At 39.8% G+C, this 22,089-nt stretch overlaps 1 protein-coding gene across 2 annotated transcripts in view; it reads right to left on the bottom strand.

The window, feature by feature from the left end:
• Window positions 1-22,089, bottom strand: part of LOC123745144 (SID1 transmembrane family member 1) — a 70,840-nt gene that overhangs the window by 15,558 nt on the left and 33,193 nt on the right. For both annotated transcript variants that reach the window (XM_069300746.1, XM_069300747.1), the window contains exons 9-14: window positions 21,798-21,963; window positions 16,280-16,403; window positions 11,246-11,393; window positions 9,047-9,241; window positions 7,884-8,001; window positions 1,550-1,789 (exon numbers count right to left, since the gene is read on the bottom strand). In XM_069300746.1, the coding sequence (XP_069156847.1) occupies window positions 1,550-1,789; window positions 7,884-8,001; window positions 9,047-9,241; window positions 11,246-11,393; window positions 16,280-16,403; window positions 21,798-21,963 (991 nt within the window). The remainder of the gene's footprint in view (window positions 1-1,549; window positions 1,790-7,883; window positions 8,002-9,046; window positions 9,242-11,245; window positions 11,394-16,279; window positions 16,404-21,797; window positions 21,964-22,089) is intronic.

The raw sequence follows: 22,089 nt of genomic DNA, 5'->3' as shown, positions 1-22,089 counted from the left end.
CTGTGCTTAAAATTATTTTTGAAATTCAATGTTTATGCATTTCAAGTAATTTATAAGTATTAAAAAACAACATTCTTGATAGGAATGACACACTGGTCTCACCCTATCCTCCTATTTCGGTAGTACTTATAGTAATGATGCGGACCTCTGGTACATATATACATCTACGTACAACACAAGTAGACGGTAAAAATCGGCACTATTGAATTTGGATAAACAAGACAAGATTTTCTATTTATATTGTAAAGATAAACTAACCTAACCTAACTTTCCTAGGCCTAATACACGATATCTGATGCCTACATATGTGGGCTATACTAGGCCTAGGAATAAATAAATGTTTTTGCCTTCATTTTTTTTGGACTCTATAAAGTGAATAGCACCAAATTCTACTATCTATTCGGTATTTGTTTAGTACTTAGTATAGTGGTACCTCAGTTTACAAATTTAATCCATTCCCAGACAGTTTGTAACCCGAAATTCGTAAACCGATGCGAATTTTACCATAAGAAATAATGTATATTGAATGAATCCGTTCCACACTCCCAAAAATATTACTTTCAAAGTAAATTTTATACCTAATTCACCCAAATCTGTAGTACTAAAGCATGTACAAGTTATTGCTTACCATTATTGATTACTCTTGTTGGCAAACGATAGTCAGTGAGGAAAGGGGAAGGAGAAGAGGTGTTAGTATTTGGAGGGGAGTCCCCCTTACATTATAATATCAGGCAGTGATGACTTCTCTGGGGTACTCTCTCTCCTACGTTATGCTGGAGTACCACTAGGATCTGGTTGTGGCTCACTGATTTCTTGTCTTACTAAGAATTTGTCTGAAGATACTTGTTTTTCCCTACATTTTAACTCTTGTCTGTGGTGAGACAACATATTGTCATTTAAAAGGTCAATGAAACGGCCTGCTACAGCTTTATCTGGGTGAGTTTTTTCAACAAAACTTTGCCGTTTTTTCCATACTTCACACATTTTCTTAACGAGGAAGGCCTCTACTCACAACTATTTTCTTGGATTGAACCTTACCATTGGCTTTCTTGGGACCCATGGCAAGATATATAATAATTACTTTTATGTTCAAATACTCAAAAATCCAAAAAACATTGAAATTCTTTACAAAGAATTCAATCGCGATTGTCACTAGGCAGGAGGCACTGGTAAACTGAGGCGTGGCCGCCGTGCCACCACACGCTAGGTCAGCCATACGCGTATCAACAAACTATGTTACCCGAGGCAAAGTTTGTAACCCGATTCGGATTTTACGAAGAAATTGGGCTCATAACCCGAAAAATTCGTAAAGAGGGGCATTCATAAGCCAAGGTGTCACTGTATTATGGTGCATATGGTTACAAAAAGTACCATCTAAACAGGAGGATGGGTTGCTGGTCTGCAAACTTGCAAAAACTTATCACAATAATGAATGATTTGAAATTACTGAGGGTATATGCCAAGGTTAGTTAATCCATTTTTTTTTAATTTTTACCTTGCATACTGTGTTTATATTGAAAAGTGAAAAATAACATAATTAAAAACTTACAGAATGACCAAATGCCATAACGTGTCAGGAGCAGAGTATTTGCTGAAAGGATAAACACATACAAGACTGATACAATTGACCAGAAAAAGATCTTGCTAAACCATTCTCGGCCTTCAGCTAGTAGTAGAGTCATGCCCACAAAAACCATAGTTGGGTATACATGGTGAGTAACATCTCCATGGCGCAGGCCCCATATGCTGACTACAGCTGCCACCATTACCACGTACATAAACATCATGTCTGAAGTGAGACCAAAAGTAGGGTTATTAACCAGTAAAATTAGAAAAAAAAAATGTGATGGTACAATCTCTAGAATGGAGCTCTTCATTAGGTTTCACAAGCACACGAGTATAAAATTAACAAGTCTTAAATTCAAATGAAACATAATGAGGAGGTATCATTGGAAAGACCAGACTCTCACCAGTCGTTACATAAGGTATGGATTAATTAAATATTAATCAACTGTTGAGAGGTCGGGAAGCTACAAAACAGAAATGTTACAAGTAATGGTTTTGATACGTAGTAGCCAGTCTTACATATGACCCAAGGCTTAAGATTTACGGCAAGGTATAGGAAAAAGCTTCAAGAAACAAATAAACTAGTCATGCTAGATCCAGCGGGAACCCAGAGATTTGTGTGACTGAATTATGGTTGGTTGGTTCAGAAGAGAGAAGCAAGAGGTCCAGTGGAAAGACAAAATCTAAAGACGATAGGTCACAGACCATGGAGAATCACTTGGGAACAAGCAGGTAGTGTGGGGTAGACATGCCTTTAACCCTTAAAGAGAGGCTATCATCCTATGTTGATTCACAGGGTAATGTGGCTATCATAATACGATTTAAACTGTTGTATTGTTCCCTGAGTATTACATGTATTGACCTATACGAGGCACCTCCTCTTTATAGATATAAATAGGAGCACCCTCACATGGTCCAATAGGCCTACTTAAGGCAGCATCTATTTATGTTGATATAAATATAAGCTGCCTTGAGTTGTAGTTGACTCTTGCAGCGCCCTCATGGCTCAGGAGTCCTTTAATCCAGTCCATCCGGTGGTCGTCGAGATTTAACATTTGGCTGTTTTTTATCGCCAGTAGATTTAAGACAGTAGAGTTTTGCTGGGTTCCGAGCCATATTGGTGTTTCTTTAAATGAGCATGCGGACGCTGCCACTAAGGAAGCTATCCGCACTTGTCCCATCTCCCGTAAAGGTATTCCTTATTCTGACTTTTACCCAGTTATTCATTCCTCCATCCTTGCCCGTTGGCAGGGTTGTTGGTCTTCTGTTACTAGTAACAAACTGTGTACTCTTAAGAGCAGTGTGTCCCTGTGGCCTTCCTCCTACCACCGTAACGGCAGTGGGAAACAGCTCTGACAAGGCTGTGTAATGGCCATACGTGTTTAACTCACGGACACTTAATGGAACGCTGCCCTGCTCCTTATTGTCCTAACTGCATTGTTCCTCTTACAGTTGTGCATATCCTTGTTGAATGTTCTGACTTTCAGGACGAATGTATGTCTTGCTTCCCGACTGTCCCTTGCGGTCACTTGTCCCTCGATAGAATTCTTGCTGAATCGGATACTTTTGATATCGTTCGCCTTATGCGTTTCTGTTCTCTTATTGGCATCCTCAGTGATACTTAGCGCCCTCTGATTATTCCGCACGTTTTATGGTGCTACATAGCCTTCCCGGCTTGGTGCCTTCTTTGATAATTACTTACTTGAATGGTCCCCTATAAGGTAGCTCTATAAGGTAGAAGGTAGCCCCTATAAGGTAGCTTTCCAGATATTCTAAAAAAAGCGAGACTAACGCCTGTCCACAAATGTGGTGATCTCACAGATGTTAACAACTACAGACCTATATCAATCCTGCCAAACTTATCAAAAATTTTTGAAAAACTAATCTATAAGCAGCTTTACTCATATCTAGCCACACAAAATATACTTAGCCCTTGCCAATATGGCTTCAGACCCAAAAAAAGCACTAACGATGCACTTATTAGTATGCTTAACTCGATTCATACAGCTCTTGATAAAAATGAGTTCCCTGTTGGGTTATTTGTGGACCTGCGTAAAGCTTTTGACACTGTCAACCACCAAAACCTTCTTCTTAAATTACATCATTATGGAGTCAGAGGACACTCCCTGCAATACCTCAAATCCTACCTTACTGACAGGCTCCAATATGTTTCTGTGAATAATACAATTTCTCCCACCCTACCCATCAACATTGGTGTTCCTCAGGGCAGCATACTTGGCCCTCTCCTTTCTCATCTACATTAATGACCTTCCAAATGCCTCCCAACACCTCAAACCAATTCTATTTGCTGACGACACAACCTTCATTTACTCCAGTCCTAACCCCCTTGCTCTAAATGCCACAGTAAATACTGAGCTAAATAAAGTCCATCTTTGGCTAACTGCCAACAAACTCACCCTTAACATTGACAAAACTTTCTATATTCTGTTTGGCAATAAATCCTCTAATCAAATAAATCTCAAAATAAACAATACCCAAATTTGTAACAAATTAGATGGCAAATTCCTTGGCATTCTCATTGACCACAAGCTGAATTTCCAGGGACACATTCTAAATATATCAAAAAAAGTTTCAAAAACTGTGGGCATTCTTTCTAAGATCAGATATTATGTACCACACCCTGCCCTGGTGACTCTCTATTACTCCGTTATCTATCCATATCTCAACTATGGTATTTGTGCTTGGGGCTCTACTACCCAAAATCACTTACGTCCTCTAATTACTCAACACAAAGCTGCTATTAGGACAATATCCAACTCTGGCTCCAGACATCACTCGGTACCCCTACTCAAATCTCTGAATATGTTAAACATTAAGTCACTGCACATTCTCTCATGTGTATTATACATATATAAAACGCTAAACTATAATGCCAATCCTGATCTCAAAAGCTTCATAGAAGGTTGTAACAGAACCCATGAGCACTACACCAGAAATAAATACAGTTTTGATATTCCTAGAGTACGACTTAATCAAACTAGAAATGCTCTACAAATCAAGGGGCCCAGAATGTGGAATGACCTTCCCTACCATGTTAAAGACTGTACCTCTCTCAACCAGTTTAAGATAAAAACTAAACACTACCTAATAAATTCCCTGTAACCTACCTTACCCCTCTATTGTCACCCCATGTCTGTTATTGTTTTTTTTTTTTTTTTTTTTTTTTTTAATGAACACTGTCAACCTATTGTATTTGTGCTGCTTTTCAGTCATGTTCCCCCTTTTCTTTTCTTTTCTTTTTTTTTTATCTTTATTTGTATTTGTTCTCAACACATTTTATTCTTTATGCTCAATTAGTATTAAGTTCTAGATATTAATGTTTTTTCTGCCCGAAACGCATTGCGTAATAGTGGCTTTAGGCATTGTATGTACTAGCTCTATCTATATATTGATCCATTAATGTAACATCACTTGTATGCATGTACCTTACCTGAATAAACATATTTACTTATTTTATTTATATTTATATACTGTGTGTATATATATATATATATATATATATATATATATATATATATATATATATATATATATATATATATATATTATATATATATATATAATGACAGTGTCAGATCTGACTCTCTGCACCTATTTTCATTTTCAAATTACGACTTTTTAAACAGAAAATATACCAATTACTGAAAACGGCGATGGGTCATATTTTGCCCAAACCCCCCTGCAGTTTTAAAAATATCTGAAATGTCCGAAATTTGACTCCTGAGCGTGATTTTTGAGCCGAATTCTGACTCTCTGCACCTATTTTAATTTTCAAATTACGACTTTTCATACTGAAAATATGCCAATTACTGAAAACAGCGAGGGGTTATATTTTGCCCAAACCCCCCTGCAGTTTTCAAAATATCTGAAATGTATGAAATTTGACTCCTGAGCGTGATTTTTGAGCTGAATTCTGACTCTCTGCACCTATTTTCATTTTCAAATTACGACTTTTTATACCGAAAATATGCCAATTACTGAAAACGGCGAAGGGTCATATTTTGCCCAAACCCCCCTGCAGTTTTCAAAAAATCTGAAATGTCCGAAATTTGACTCCTGAGCGTGATTTTTGAGCTGAATTCTGACTCTCTGCACCTATTTTAATTTTCCAATTACGACTTTTTACACGGAAAATATGCCAATTACTGAAAACGGTGATGGGTCATATTTTGCCCAAACACCCCTGCAGTTTTCAAAATATCTGAAATGTCAGAAATTTGACTCCTGAGCGTGATTTTTTAGCCGAATTCTGACTCTCTGCACCTATTTTCATTTTCAAATTACGACTTTTCATACTGAAAATATGCCAATTACTGAAAACAGCGAGGGGTCATATTTTGCCCAAACCCCCCCTGCAGTTTTCAAAACATCTGAGATGTCGGAAATTTGACTCCTGAGCGTGATTTTTAAGCCGAATTCTGACTCTCTGCACCTATTTTCATTTTCAAATTACGACTTTTTATACCGAAAATATGCCAATTACTGAAAACGACGATGGGTCATATTTTGCCCAAACCCCCCTGCAGTTTTCAAAAAGTCTGAAATAACCGAAATTTGACTCCTGAGCGTGATTTTTGAGCCGAATTCTGACTCTGCACCTATTTTCATTTTCAAATTACGACTTTTTATACCGAAAATATGCCAATTACTGAAAGCGGCGAAGGGTCATATTTTGCCCAAACCCCCCTGCAGTTTTAAAAATATCTGAAATGTCCGAAATTTGACTCCTGAGCGTGATTTTTGAGCCGAATTCTGACTCTCTGCACCTATTTTCATTTTCAAATTACGACTTTTTATACCGATAATATGCCAATTACTGAAAACGGCGATGGGTCATATTTTGCCCAAACCCCCTGCAGTTTTCAAAATACCGTAAATGTCCGAAATTTGACTCCTGAGCATGATTTTTGAGCTGAATTCTGAATCTCTGCACCTATTTTCATTTTCAAATTACGACTTTTTATACCGAAAATATGCCAATTACTGAAAACGGCGATGGGTCATATTTTGCCCAAACCCCCTGCAGTTTTCTAAATATCTAAAATGTCGGAAATTTGACTCCTGAGCGTGATTTTTGAGCCGAATTCTGACTCTGCACCTATTTTCATTTTCAAATTACTACTTTTTACACCGAAAATGCCCACTTGGGGACTGTAAGCCTCAAAGAACTCTGTATATAGGCAAGACAACAACATCTCTTTCCAGGCGATTAATGATGCATAAGCAACAGGGCTCCATTAAGGAACATATAATCTCTTCCCACAACCAGACCATCACCAGAGAAGTCTTAACAAAAAACATGGAAATCATCGATAGATACAGCGATAGCAGGCAGCTTGATATCAGCGAGGCACTACACATTAAGAAGTCGACACCAGCAATCAACAGCCAATTAATGCACAACTATATTCTACCCAGTTCAAGACTCCGCACCAATATAGAAGCGTCAAGAAATATGGGCCAGTAGGCCCTTTGCAGTTACTTCCATTCTTCCTTTTAACTTACAAAATATTATACCCATTGTTTCGTGTTCTGTCTTGTGTTGAAAGTTTGTTTTCACCTCATCCAAAACTGTTGTAACATATCACCTCACCCAAATGCAGGTATAAAATCGAAGCTGTTTAAACTCTGTTTAGTTATAGTTGTGTGTGTGTAAACTAAAGTCTTTGAAAATGTAATAAGTTATTACGAAACGCGTTCAAGTGTCGCATCAGACTAGAAATAAAAATGAATTTTGGAGAATTGATTTTTCAGTTACCATCAACAGTGAAAAGAAATATAAAAAATATTGAGAAAATTCATGTTAGAATTAATAATAATAATAATATATATATATATATATATATATATATATATATATATATATATATATATATATATATATATATATATATATATATATATATATGTAAGTTTTGTAATGTAAGTATATATAGCAAAAGAGAATGTGTGGTCATTATATGTTTAGCATGTTCAGAGATTTGAACAGAGGGGCTGCGTTGTCGGAAGACAGAATTTGTTATAGCTCTGATCACTGATTTTTACTGAATGATGATGGGCTTGAGGTAATTTAAACAGAAAATAGTTGTCCAGATATACTAGTCCAGATGCCTAGAATTTCATGCAGCACAACTGTGTCTGAATGTTGTCCTACCTGCTTGCTTGTGAATCTTGTCTGCTACATATCAGATTCTTATTTTATGGAGCAACCTTATGGATCAGCTCAGAAAACGGAATAAGCGAACACGAGATACAGTACAGTTAATGATATATATACAGTATTGATATTCACTTACCAAATCTAATGGTAACACTGTTTGGACACAGATGATAAAGTGCCGACATGATCCCCTCAATGATGAGGCCATAGCCAAGTGAAGTAAACAGCCCATAGTGTCGACTTACTCCAACACTCTGAAACAGTCATTTTGCTGTAACACTGTGATACTTCTGTAAACGTTTTTGGCATGCTATATTGCAATATGTAATTTATTTCTCACAGCCTGTCTAGCTTCCTAAACTTGCTCCCCGTAGTGGCATCATAGAGTCTGAACAAATCAGCCTCTTAAGTACCACATTGTTGGGGACAGGGAGCCTGTTAGGCTTATCATGGTCGGCTTTGCCCAGTGACTAAGCTTCTCGATGCAACTTACGTCCTAAGTGAACAGGTGAATCAGGTGTAAGGAAACATCCTCAAACGTCTTGTACTGCCCAGGACTTAAACCCGCAATCATTTATTACCGAATCAACACCACCTAAATTTTCAGTTAGCAATAAGCTTATTTCTCACACCATTAAATTCTTTCCAAACAATTCATAACATTTCATCTATACAGTACTTCATAATGGGGAACAAAACATATAAAACTGACGGTAACATCTAAAGGATTTTAAAATATTTACTGATTATCCAAGCACTTACATTTCTCAAAATAAAAAGTATTATTTTAAGTTGGTGCAAAGAGAAAAAATTATATTAGCCATTATATTATTAGTTCTGCCACCTCACTCTAGTTTGGTAGGAGGGTAGGTAATCTTAGAAGAAAACTTAAATGTACCCAAATCCCTACTGATTTTCTTATTGATACACCACATTAATATGATTTCTTTGTGCAGTAATATTATTATTATTATTATTATTATTATGATAACAAGGTAGGAGTGGAAACTTAACTTAGGGCAATCAAGTGGGATAGCTTGGAAATAAAAATAATATTCCATTGGGTTACACTGCCTATTTTCAAGAGGAAGCATATTGTTACCATATAGAAGTGCTCAGTTTAAAGTCAGTACAGTTCAAATAATGCATGAAAACCTAGCAAAAAAAAATAAATGACAAAACAATACAGCATTCCTGTTGAGAATAATTAATAAAAAAATCATGATGGTGGTGTACTAAACAACAAGATGTGTATTGATCAACCTTAAGGATAGACAGAAATTAAGGAATTAAACTTACATTAAAAGCAGTGTATCCATTAAGAATGTTATGAGTTAATTTCTGATGCTTCCTCACAATGATGGTGAATGCAATTCCAGCAAAGATGTAGCCAATGTTACTGAAGACACGTGAAAAATCAGGCACCACTCCAAATCCAGTAAGACAACGAGAATTAAAAAAACACTGATCCTCTACCCCGTAATTCATTATCATCTGAAAGTTCAATGGTTGATTTAAAATGTTTGCAATATTACAAAGAAAGCTTATGACTGGAAATCAAATTAAATATTCAATAAATTTTTTGGAATATTATATATTCACTAGCAAACAAAGTACAATATATTAAATGTCTAAATTTATAATATGGTAAAAGAACAGTGGTACCTCGAATAACGAACGCCTCAAATGGTGAACATTTCGTGTAACGACTAGCTGGACCGGCTACAATTCGTCTCGTATGGCGAACGCTTGTTTGAATAACGTCAACACCACATGGTGGGTTCAGGGGCTACTTCTCACACATTCTCAGATGCCTCCGACGATGCAAATAAAGTATTTTTCTTTGTTTAAAGATGCTATTGATGCTGGGATGTTGCAAAGCATCAACTTTTTTGTAGAAAAACGAAATGAATTGTTTTAAAGAAAGAACAAATGTCAAAAAGGTTCGTTCGGTGTTTGTTGGGTAGGCTGCTCCATTATTGAGACATAAATGAAAAATACAAAATAAATGGAACACATTTGAAACAAAGAAAGATTGTCATAATGAAGCAGCCTACCCGACAAACACTGAACGAACCTCTTGCTATAACAAATATGAAAGACTAGGGCTGCTGGCTGGGTTAGTACTGAGTGAGCAACCATTTGTGGCACACATGCCCCAGGGTCCCAAACACTGGTTCGACACGGTGTTGAAAGATTGCGCTCTGTCGGTGAAATTCAGATCTTATTATTTGAATAACATAACGGTCATAATATTGGTGAAGCTAGGTGCAATAAGGACTTAACACAAAGGTCGGATGCAAGTGATACAGCACCTATGAGGGTGATACAGCGAGCATATCCAGCTGTAGCTCTGAGCGCCACCCTTGCCATCTCCAATTTATATAGATGAATCATTTTCTGCATGCAGTGATGGTGCATTTGATACAAATAGCATAGATGAACAGTGTTAGTGGCTTCCATGGTGGTGTTTTCCATAAATATTTTCAAGATTAGCTGAATCTCTTCTTGACTGACGGACACTCTTTGAGGCTGGCTGAATCTCTTCCAGTGTGGGATGTTACAAAGGGAGTTTTTCAAGACTACCTGACAAATTGATCTTTTCCTATAATCTTTTCAATACTACCTTATGCTTTAAAAGCGTGGCTACATACCACCTACAAGTACTAAAGCCAAGGGTGTACGCGATTGCGTTATTTGCAAGCGCACGGAACGAAGAACAGGAAGCGAAAATCTATCCGTAGCTGGTGCAACAAGAGCAAAGTCGCGCTGTGTACCATGGACTACTTCGTTGATTATTACGCACCTCCAAAGTACTGAGTGTGTAATACAGTGTGTTACTGTGTATATAGTATGTGAAACTGTACATATACACTTTAGTGAATTTTTACCAAGTAATATTGTGACAATAAACATTTATTGTGGACACATTACTGACACATGCATCACAGTTCCATGGAACATTATGAACGTTCTACTGTATACATATTGTAAAGGTCACAAATATGCATCATATACGATAAAAGAAACAAAACCGCATTGGAAATACATAGAACAAATAATTGAAAATATATTGTGGCAATACGTGGCAATATTTGTGGCAACACAAGCCATTCACGCGGTGCTTGAATGGCCTGCACAACCATGTCTGGGAGCTTCACACACGGGCGACCAGTCCTTGATGACGTCACAGCGCACCATGTCCACGTCCTCACAGCCAAAGTAAGTGGAATTTTTTATTTATTTTTACACAGACATGTTCAGGGAAGGGAATTTATCATTTTACAAAGAAAATGTATTTTTTGGGAACACTTGATGTCATGCACACTGGGGGAATTTCACAATAAACTCGGCGCATCACAGTGGTTAAATGGGGACATTCGTTTTGTATGACGTCCGTTTCACATGACAAACACGGCACCGGAACAGATTAAATTCGTTATTCGAGGTACCACTGTAGTATGGTATTCAAGGATATTCACAACCTATTGTGCTCACATTCAGGTAGGATCTAATGAGTTCTGTAACAGGCAGGGCAGCAAATATTCCCATGATCAGCAGATTGTTCTGAAAGCCAATTTCAGACACCTGGGCCTCAGCTGTCTTTGCCTCGAACACTGCTACTCGCTTCCACCACCACAGAAACCTATAAATGTGACATATACTTTGACATACTGTATTATACACTGCACATATTCCACAAAAGTATCACATTATATGTAAATAACTACATGCAGTTACAACATAAATGAATACAGTATGTACATCACACTGATCACTGATTTTCACACGTGATAATTTCAAACATACCAGCCCTTATGATATATATATATATATATATATATATATATATATATATATATATATATATATATATATATATATATATATATATATATATATATATATTAGTTTGTGAGGGTACCACCTCTGGTGCCAATGTGGGGACCCATAGCCTCGGAGAAGAAAATAAAAAGTATTCAGAGGAGACCTTGTGGTTTCTCACTGAACACTAATATTATCTTCTCCTACCACCCCCATTCTTTTGTATGTACACATATATATTTACTTTATTTGAACTTTGTTACAAAAAAGGAGTTACATATGGGTTACGAAGATGGTTATCATAGGTTGTCGAGTTCCTCCAGCTCCTCAGATGGCGGGCAGGAACCCTGGATGCAGTGCGTATTTCCCCTCTGTATCGCCACACTGAGGCGCTGGAAAAGAAAGCTTGCAGCTCTTGGGTCCCTTGTTGTTTCAATGAGCCTAGAACCCAGTTCCTTCAAAAAACTGGTAGCACTTTTACCCCAGGCGCCGAGTGTCTCAGAAGCAATGGGGACAAAATTGTAGTGGTGATCCAGTTCTCTATACTTACGGGATTTGGCTGCTTCCCTGTGGGTGGCAGCGCCACCTGGTTGTGCAACACTGAGGTTAATGTAGGTGTTAGCCAGGGTTGATACGCACGTGTAGTCCCATACCAACTGCTTGCCATTCTTCCAGGGGTTCACTGTGATACCATCCGGGCGACCAATAAGAGCATCAGAGTTACGGGGCGTTAGGTAACGGGGCTCTCTTTCAGCTGGGCATCCAGCTGTGGTGAGGCTCCTCTTGATGATGTCGTTAACTTCATTGTGCCTCGAGTGCCATCCCCCTGTGCTTTGGCAGAGTAGGCCATGGTGGCCGTACCTGTCAGCCACCACCTCGCCGCAAATACACCTATATCTGGTGTGGATTGGGGCAGCAAGGCGGAGGGCCACAGCAATTCGGAGGGCGTGTGGTGTGAGACGCGTGCCAGTTGCCGACATTGGGGTTGCTAACAGGAAATCCCCTGCATGTGGTGCTGCTACTGCTGTGAGGCGAGCAATGTCGTGTTGTGTTGTTGCAGCACCCAGGCACTCTGCAGCAACTTGGTCTACAATGGGGCCATCCCAGCTGGATTGCTTGTGGGCTTTTGGGGATGGTGGTTGAGGTGATTGGCCTGCACGAGAGGCCCACTCTGTGGCACAGCGTGTAAAATTGGGATCATGTACACCTGCCAGCTGATGTAAGTGGGCAGGTAGAATTTCCTTCACAAGGTCGTCAGATGCTGATAAGGAGGACAGGAAGGCTGGAACAGCGATTTGCGTTGCTGTTCGAACTCTGAGGCCCCCAAGTCTTATGGGAAGAGAGGCTTGTTTCCACTGTAGGTCATCGAGAGAGAGGTTAAGAGCTTTTTCTAGCATTGATTTCAGTAACCGGTCATACTCACTTAGTTTTTGGCTACTGTACTGAGGTGGTGAACACCTCAGAAAGTAGGTTAACCTGGGGAGGGACAGACATCTGGTGATGAGGTAGAGTGCATCATGAGCATCAATATCCTCAATCCTCCCATCCATCCTTTTAAGGTCGGCGATTTTCTTATCAAGGACCTCATCGATGGCTTTCAACCCCAGGGGAGCTCCTAGGAGTGTGCTGTCTTCAGGTTTAGTTTTATGGATATTTGGCAGAAGACCCTCTATTCTCTCTACGATGCCCTGGTTGGAACATATTATTTCACATTTAGAAGGGTTCAGGGTGAGGCCTAAAACTGCACCATGCTCCTGGATTTTTCTGATGTCCTCCAGGAGGGAGGGAGTCTTGGGAACCAGCTAGGGTACCATCATCCAAGAACCAGATGTTAAGCTCACTGGACAGGACCTCTGTGACTTGTTTGATGACTTAGCAGAAAAGGAGAGGAGCAAGGGGGTCACCCTGTTGGACGCCTTCTCGCGAGTCAATTTCATGTTCGCCAAAAAGTAGCTTAAGATCCATACTGTAGCATGAATGTACAAAAGGGTAGAGGGAAGGGAAATGACTATGAACCGCACGGAGTACAGCATCCCTCCGCACCAAATTGAAGGCATTTTTTAAATCTAGCTTGATAAGGGCCTTTTCGTCTGTGATGTTGGCGATGAAGGCTCGAGCTGCATGGGCTGCCGCCTCACACCCTTGTGGAATGCCAAACCCGAGCTGTTTTGGCTTCAGCATGTTGGCCGCTGCATCACTAACTGTTCTTGCAGCTGCCTTTGCGACGATATATATATATATATATATATATATATATATATATATATATATATATATATATATATATATATATATATATATATATATATATATATATTATATAATATATATAATATATATATGTATATATATATATATATATATATATATATATATATATATATATATATATATATATATATATATAATATGCATGCTTCATATGTGGATAGTTTGAGTTTTTGTAATATTTGTTCTCACAACATTGTGTGGCTTAATTACTCACAACCATCATCACTAACCCGCTTCACTACACACCTGTAACACTGTAACTATCTACATAACACACATGATTGGGTGTTCACATCACATCATAACATACAATCCTCATCACAGAAGGAAGGAAGGAAAAAGAGTCATGTAAGGAAGAGTCATGGTCAGTGTGTGTTTTTATATCTGACGACATTTGTTAGACCACAGCTGGAATATGCAACAGTTGTATGGTGCCCATATCTTAAGAAGCACATCAACAAACTGGAAAAGGTGCAAAGACATGCCACTAAGTGGCTCCCAGAACTGAAGGACAAAAGCTACTAGGAAAGGTTAGAGGTTATGAACAAATCCACAAGGGCCGTGACGAGGATTCGAACCTGCATCTGGGAGCATCCCAGACACTGCCTTAATCGACTGAGCTACGACATTTATGATGATGTTAGAGGTTATGGTTTTAATTATGCAAAAACAAGAAGATAGAAGAAAAAGAGGCAATATAATCACTACGTACAAAATAGTAACAGGAATCGATAAAATTGATAGGGAAGAATTCCTGAGACCCGGAACTTCAAGAACAAGAGGTCATAGATTTAAACCAATGAAACAAAGCTGCCTGAAAAATATAAGAAAATTAACTTTTGTAAACAGAGTGGTAGAAAGTTGGAACAAGTTAGGTGAGAAGTTGGTGGAGGCCAAAACCGTCAGTAATTTCAAAGTGTTATGTGACAAAGAGTGCTGGGAAGATGGGACACCACGAGCGTAGCTCTCATCCTGTAACTACACTTTGGTAATTACACTTAGGTAATTACAGCAATCATTTTCATTAAACACTATCATTTCAGTAAACATCATCACTACCCAGGCACCACTAGGTTTCCCACCTACAAACTTCTTGCTCCTTCACAACCTTCATTACCCTTCACCACCTCCCCTCTTCTTCATCGCCTTCACCACCTTCCCTACCCTTCACTATCTTCCCTCTCCTTCACCTACTTCCTCATTATCTAGCACCTTTCCACCCCTTCATCACATTCCCTACACTTCACCACCTTTCCTATGCCTCAAAACCTTCCGTCTCCTTCACCACCTTTCCTATGCCTCAAAACCTTCCGTCTCCTTCACCATCTTCCGTCACCCTTCACTACCTTCCCTCCCCTTCAACGCCTTCCCAACCCTTCACTCCTTTTTACACCTTCCCTACCCTTCACCACCTCCTCTACACTTCACCAAAATTTCTAACCCTCTCCATCTTCCCTACTCTTCCCTCCTTTCTTGCCATTCACTATCTTCCCTACCCTTCAATACATTTTCTATATACATCACCTTCCTTTTAGTTTACCACCTTCAATACCTTTTGCGACCTTCCCTACCCTTCATCACATTTCCAATCATTCATTAACATTACCCTTTGCCACCTACCCTATCATTCACTACCATCTCTTATTTTACCACCTTTCTGGCATCACACCACTTTCCATGACCCTTCACCAACTTAAATATTCTTCACCACTATACTCCCTACAACAATTTTCAATAAACATTCATCAATAAATATAATACATGAGTAACTAACACATTATCACTGTGTAGAAAATTATATGCTATACGAATCTTTGTGAGGATGGAATATGATATTTAGCAAAGTTGAAAATTAGTGTAATTTACATTTCTTGCAAAGTTGGGGAGGGTAGAATGGAGCTCAACACTGGCCTGCTTATGACCCTCCCCAGAAAAAGACCTGTCACCCTGCAAAGTTTTGGAAGGTTAGCCCCCAAGCATCAGACCCAACTTCGAACAGACAGTACACACACATTCTTATATGTATGTACAGGGAGTTCCCACTTTACAAACATTCGGCTTATGAACATTCTCCCAGGTCCCCATGTACCCCCTTCGTGCATAACATCATGGTACTAGCTCACTGGTGTCCATTTGAATTTCACGGCAGCACGAACGTCTGTGTGGCAGCCACATGGAGTACAGTATTGTATAGGTGTGGGAGTGCATGGGGGTGTAGGTTTGTGTGGATGGGTGGGTGTGTGATACATTCCCACTGGTGGCCTCAAATCCTCAATGACCCACACTCACATGATTTGATCCTGGTTACTCTGTCGGTGGGGTGGGGCTCTGGGCTGGAGATAGGAGGATGGTGGGGAGGCCCCCCCACTTATCTGGGATTTATATGTTCACATTCAGTGATGAACTTATTTTTAACTTTTAATTAAGTTTACACACCTTGGATTAAAGCATCCATTGAAGTTCATAACATCTTGAGGAGGAGCATAAGTTGCTGGTGGAGGAAAGGCTGGACCATCTGGACTCTCAATGCTGGGTAGTGCATTGGCTGGTATACTGTTTTCTATAAAAATATAAAAATATATTAACTAGGTATGGTTCAATTGCATGAGGGCAATCAAGAAGGGTATTCCAGAGTGGTTTAGTGAGTATAGAAGGCTTGATAACTAGGGAGTTTTATGAATAGAGGGTGTAACAACTACAAATGGTTTTACAAGTACAACATCCTTAACTTGTAGGCACTACAGAAACCATGTAGGCACTACAGAAGCCTGGATCTGAGGCTTTTGGCCAGAAGCCCTGGTTCCAGCCAGAGCTTTCTGCCACTTTCCCTTCTCTCCTATGCTTCAGTGAACCTGCTTTTCCTTTTCATGCAGTGAATCCTGTTGGTAGATTCTCCAGCTTGTGTCTCAGATTGGGTTAGAAGTCAGCCCAAATAAGTTTATATAATTTCCAGAGTTCATCGAACTATTTCTTAATCCTTTCAGTTTGTGCAAAATTCTTCTTTGCAATGAATATATATATATATAATATATATATAATATATATATATTTTATATATATATATATATATATATATATATATATATATATATATATATATATATATATATATATATATATAATATGTCGTACCTAATAGCCAGAACGCACTTCTCGGCCTACTATACAAGGCCCGATTTGCCTAATAAGCCAAGTTTTCCTGAATTAATATATTTTCTCTAATTTTTTGCTTATGAAATGATAAAGCTACCCATTTCATTATGTATGAGGTCATTTTTTTTTATTGGAGTTAAAATTAACTTAGATATATGACCGAACCTAACCAACCCGACCTAACCTAACCTAACCTATCTTTATAGGTTAGGTTAGGTTAGGTACCCAAAAAAGTTAGGTTAGGTTAGGTTAGGTAGGTTAGGTAGTCGAAAAACAATTAATTCATGAAAACTTGGCCTATTAGGCAAATCGGGCCTTGCATAGTAGGCTGAGAAGTGCGTTCTGGCTACTAGGTACGACATATATATATATATATATATATATATATATATATATATATATATATATATATATATATATATATATATATATATATATATATATATATATATTAGTATATTTTGGTAGCAGTCTTTCCTGTAGACATATATTATTAAATATGACCGAAAAAGTAAGATTAATAATTCTAACACGAATTTTCTCTATGTTTCTCACATTTCTTTTCACTGTGATGGTAACTGAAAAATCAATTCTCCAAAATTCATTTTTATTTCTAGTCTGACGTGACACTTGAACGCGTTTCGTAAAACTTATTACATTTTCAAAGGCTTTAGTTTACACACACACAACTATAACTGAACAGAGTTTAAACATCTTCGATTTTATACCTGCATTTGGGTGAGGTGATATGTTACAACTGTTGTAACATATCATCTCACCCAAATGCAGGTATAAAATTGAAGATGCTTAAACTCTGTTCAGTTATAGTTGTGTGTGTGTAAACTAAAGTTTTTAAATTTAGATGAATTTAGTAGGAGCACATCATGAAACAAACCAAAATAAAATACTGAACCAACAAAACTACAGTACTGTATTTTACTTTTAATAATTAGTTATTAAAACTGCCACCAGGTATTAGAAAACTCAAATTTTATACATTTTAGGATCATTTTATATACAGTGTATAAAGTATATGTTATGCATAACCTATTTTAAATGATTTCCTTTAACAATTCTTGAGGTATCTTCAAAAAGTGATATAAAACCTATATCTGGGGGGAGCCCCATTGGCTCCCTGAAGTTAACCGAACTGATATGTGCTTTATTAGTTTGGGGGAGCTGGCGGGGCTCCCCCAGAAATGGATTTTATTTCACTTTATCTTATTTTCTTACTCTTAGCTTTATTTTATTTTCACTTCAGATCAGAAGAAGGGAGAGTAATAATTATTAGTTACAACAATTATTATAATAATAATAATAGAATTGCAATTAATAATTATTACTCTTCTTTCTGCTGGGTTATGAAGGAAGCCAGCCTCGGATGAAAGGGGGGGTGTGACAATCTTTGTCTGGAATCCACAGGTGAGGGGCTCGTGTGGCCCCAAGCTCTGCTTCAGGAGACTGGGGGTCGTTCTTGCCCTTGCTGGAGGGGAAAATCTTTTCCGGCCCCGACCACAGCGGTTTCCAGATTTGGAATCCCTGTGGAATCCCTGTGCCTTCTTTTACCAACTTCGAGGTAAACTCAGGAGCTGGAGCCCCTAGGGCAGTTTGTTGTTGCCTTCAACCTCGTTCTGACAGTTCCTGCAACGGCGTTGAAACCAATCATATTGGCGTTTGCCCTTTCATTGGAGACTTTCGGCACCATGGAGAGGGGGGACCTGCTGCATAGGTGACCGCTTCTCCCCTGTAATAACTTACCCTGGATTTGCGCCATGGGAGGCCAATCCAGAGCACAACTCTATAGTGTCCTGAGATTGATGGATGCCTACTACTAGTTTGGGGTCATCAGTCACTGAAGTTCTGGGCCTACCGGAGACCATGAGCCAAAACCTGGTCCCCTCAGAGAGGTGCAGGGAGCAATGGCATATGAGCACTTTACATTTAAGTATTGTCATATTCCACCATCGACCAAAGCAGTAGCCCAGAAAGATAGGCGAACCAAAACAAGGAACTAGCTGGTAAAACGTGACCTACAGCCCGAAAGAGCAAAGAAACTCCCTTGCAAGAAAATAAACAAATCAAAACAAGCAACTCTGCAAGCAAATGAGTACTCCCGCTCGTTAGAGGAACCCCCCCCCCCACCCTGCAACGGGAAGGAGTAGCCAGTTCAGGCTCCAAATTGGGAGGGGTGGACAGTGTGGCCCACTGTCCATTCCTCCCAGTTCTCTTCTGATGTGTTTGGCAGTCAGAAGTCACTTCTGGCCTCGCTTTCCTGACTGGATTTTCCCGTGTGTGGTTGTGCCCGCTGTTTGTGTGGGTGTTGGTCAGGTGCTCATAGTACTTCGAGCTGCTTGCTTTGAGTAGCTCTTCTGCTGAGTTCTCGGGGTTTAGCTCTACGCGCTGTTCAAGTTCAGGCAATGTCCTGCGTTCTGGCTGCCGGCCTATCCTGTTCCTTCCCCTTCCACAATGTGGATGATCGATTCTGTGTCCTTCAGGAGGCTTTGCCAGATGTACAGTCACCCAGAAGGTCCACTGTGTCAATATGGGCTTGGCGCCTTCCTCTGTCTGTGGTGCTGTTCCCTGACTGCGAGGCTGTTGGGTAAACGTTTTCGGCAGGACTGGTCGAGGTAGGGGTTTCTATACCTCTTTCCCCCTGTACAGCTGTTGCTCCAGGTCCTGGCTCATTTCAAATTCTTTCAGGGAAGGGTTCTTATCCTGGCTCCATGGTGGCCGGCCCAGCCCGGCTTTGTTTCAGGTGCTGCTTGCTCAGTGTCTGAACCCATGCGTTTTTCTGTGGCTCTGCCTCTGTCAGCAGTTCACGCCTGTGAGGTCCCTTGCTGGTTTGCTTTACTGCTCCGGACTTCGCGCCTGGTCTTTCTGATGAAGGGTGTATCAGCATTTTTATGGTGATTAGGTGGTTTCTTTGATGGTGTCCCACCTGTGATCTTCTCGGTGACAGTATGAAGTATCTTTTGGTCTTTATGTCAGTTCCTTTCCCTTCCAAGGTTTTCGGCTGTTTCAACAGGGTTGCATTGTCCTTTCTTTCTTGTCTTTTCTGAACCAGCATCTCATACCGAATATTGTTGCTTGCTCTCGTGTGCCGTTGGCAGAGTCACTCCGGCTTGCGTTCAAGGTGGATGTTACTTCCGCTCTGTTCTGCAAGTTTTCATGTGTTTTTCACCACCGGCATGCTCATGCACCGCCTGCGCCTTCCTTGTCTTTGGACCGGGTTCTTTCTTTTCTTTCTTTTTCTCATTTCGTGGTGGCTCTTTCGGTAAGTGATTGCTTTCGTAAGGCCTACTGTTTGTTGGCCTTGGCTTCTGAGGATAGGGTTGGAGAGCTTCCTGCTCTCCTCCAATGCCGGGATTCTGTTATTTTGGTCCTGGGGTCGTTTTCTTTGGTTGCAGCCCTCTCCTTCTTTTCAGGTGAAGATTGAGATGGCAGGCTTCCAGAAGTCCTCGTGGTGGGGTCTAGGTTGGTTAGGCCGGGGGTGCATCACGTGTTGTGTCCGGTGACGGCTTTGCGCCGCTACCTGCGGGCCACCGGTCTTGTGCAGGTGGATGCTCTCAGGGTGGATCCGGTTTCCTTGGTTCGCTGTTCCAGAGCTCGTGTGTAATAGGTTGTCCACAGTGTCATACAATCCAGCCAGCCTGCGGTCTACCCTTGTGCCCATGATGTGAGGCAGTACTTGCTGCTCACTGCAGTGTTTGGTAACATGTCTTGGGTTGGTATTAAAGCATGGGGGTTTTGGAGGTCAAACAGGGTCCTGGATGTCGGATATTTCTAGGGTTTGTCTGGCCTTGTGTTGCTTTGAGGCGTCTGTCGTGGCTGCCGGTTCTTTCTTTGCAATTCTACTTGCAGTGCTGCCACCTCTCGGGTAAGTCCCTCTTTTCCTTCTCTGTAAGTAGTTAGCTTCAAGGAGCCGATGGGGCTCCCCCCCAGAAAGCCAGTGTTGAATGTAATAAAATGCCATTTTCTGGGGGTAGCTCCAGAGGCTCCCTGACTCCCTCCCTCACTTCTGTCAGCGGTTTTATCAAACTTTGTCCTGGAGGGATAGAGAAGCCTGAGCTGGCTCCTCTTTCCCCATACAGGGAGGGTGGGGTGGGGTGGGGGTTTTGGCTAACAAGCAGGAATATTAGCTTGCTTGCTTGTTTTGGCTTGTTTATTTTCTTGCAAGGGAGTTTCTTTGCTCTTTCAGGCTGTAAGTTGTATTTTACCAGCTAGTTTCTTGTTTTAGTTCACCTATCTTTCTGGGCTACTGTCCCAGTTGATGGCAGAATATGACAATACAGGGTACCTATACTTTAAATGTAAAGTGGTCATATGCCATCCTCCCTGCGCCTCTCTGAGGGGACCAGGTTCTGGCTTGTGATTACCGGTAGGCTCAGAATTCCAGTGACTGATGACCCCAAACTAATAAAGACCAAACTAATAAAGTTCAGTTAGCTTCAGGGAGCCTCCGATACTACCCCCAGAAAAGGGCATTTCATTATATTCAACACTGGCTTTTTACAAATTAGTTCTAGAAAAACACTTTCTAGACCTACAAGTTCAACAGAGACTCCACACATTTCCTATCATTGAATGCCTCTGTTCACCTAACAGTAAATAGGTACCCAAGAGTTAAGTCAGCTGTTGTGGAGTTGCATCCTGAGGTGGTCGGTAATTCAACCTTGGGGGAACCTTGATACAAGTGTAACATATACACATATACATGCTGCCTGTCCCTTCCAAAATAAATTATTAATTATTATTTTATTACCTCTAGAGTGACTAAATGAGACCAAAATAAGAGCACTACCTATTCCATTTTCTTCTGGGGCATAAATTGATTGTCTTACTCCCATTCTAGGTTCCTCTCTTGTGGCATTAATTTCTCCTATTCCGACTGCTCCAATTTCTTCTCTTGTATCAAATCTTGCACCATCAAAGCTTGTCCCTGAACCTGTGTGGCTGCTGGTAAAATTCTGCAAAGTAAAAACAACAAAAAGTTGTATTTTTTTTTTTTCATAAAATTGTCTTAGAATAATGATATAAATTTGTGCATATTATGTATGCTATGTGGATAAATGATACATGTTTCACTGTACATA

This window comes from Procambarus clarkii, chromosome 44 (genome assembly GCF_040958095.1).
Source record: "Procambarus clarkii isolate CNS0578487 chromosome 44, FALCON_Pclarkii_2.0, whole genome shotgun sequence".
In the NCBI taxonomy this organism is placed as follows: Eukaryota; Metazoa; Arthropoda; class Malacostraca; order Decapoda; family Cambaridae; genus Procambarus; species Procambarus clarkii.
Note: the sequence above shows the minus strand (reverse complement) of the source record. Positions and strands in the feature narration are given on the sequence as shown.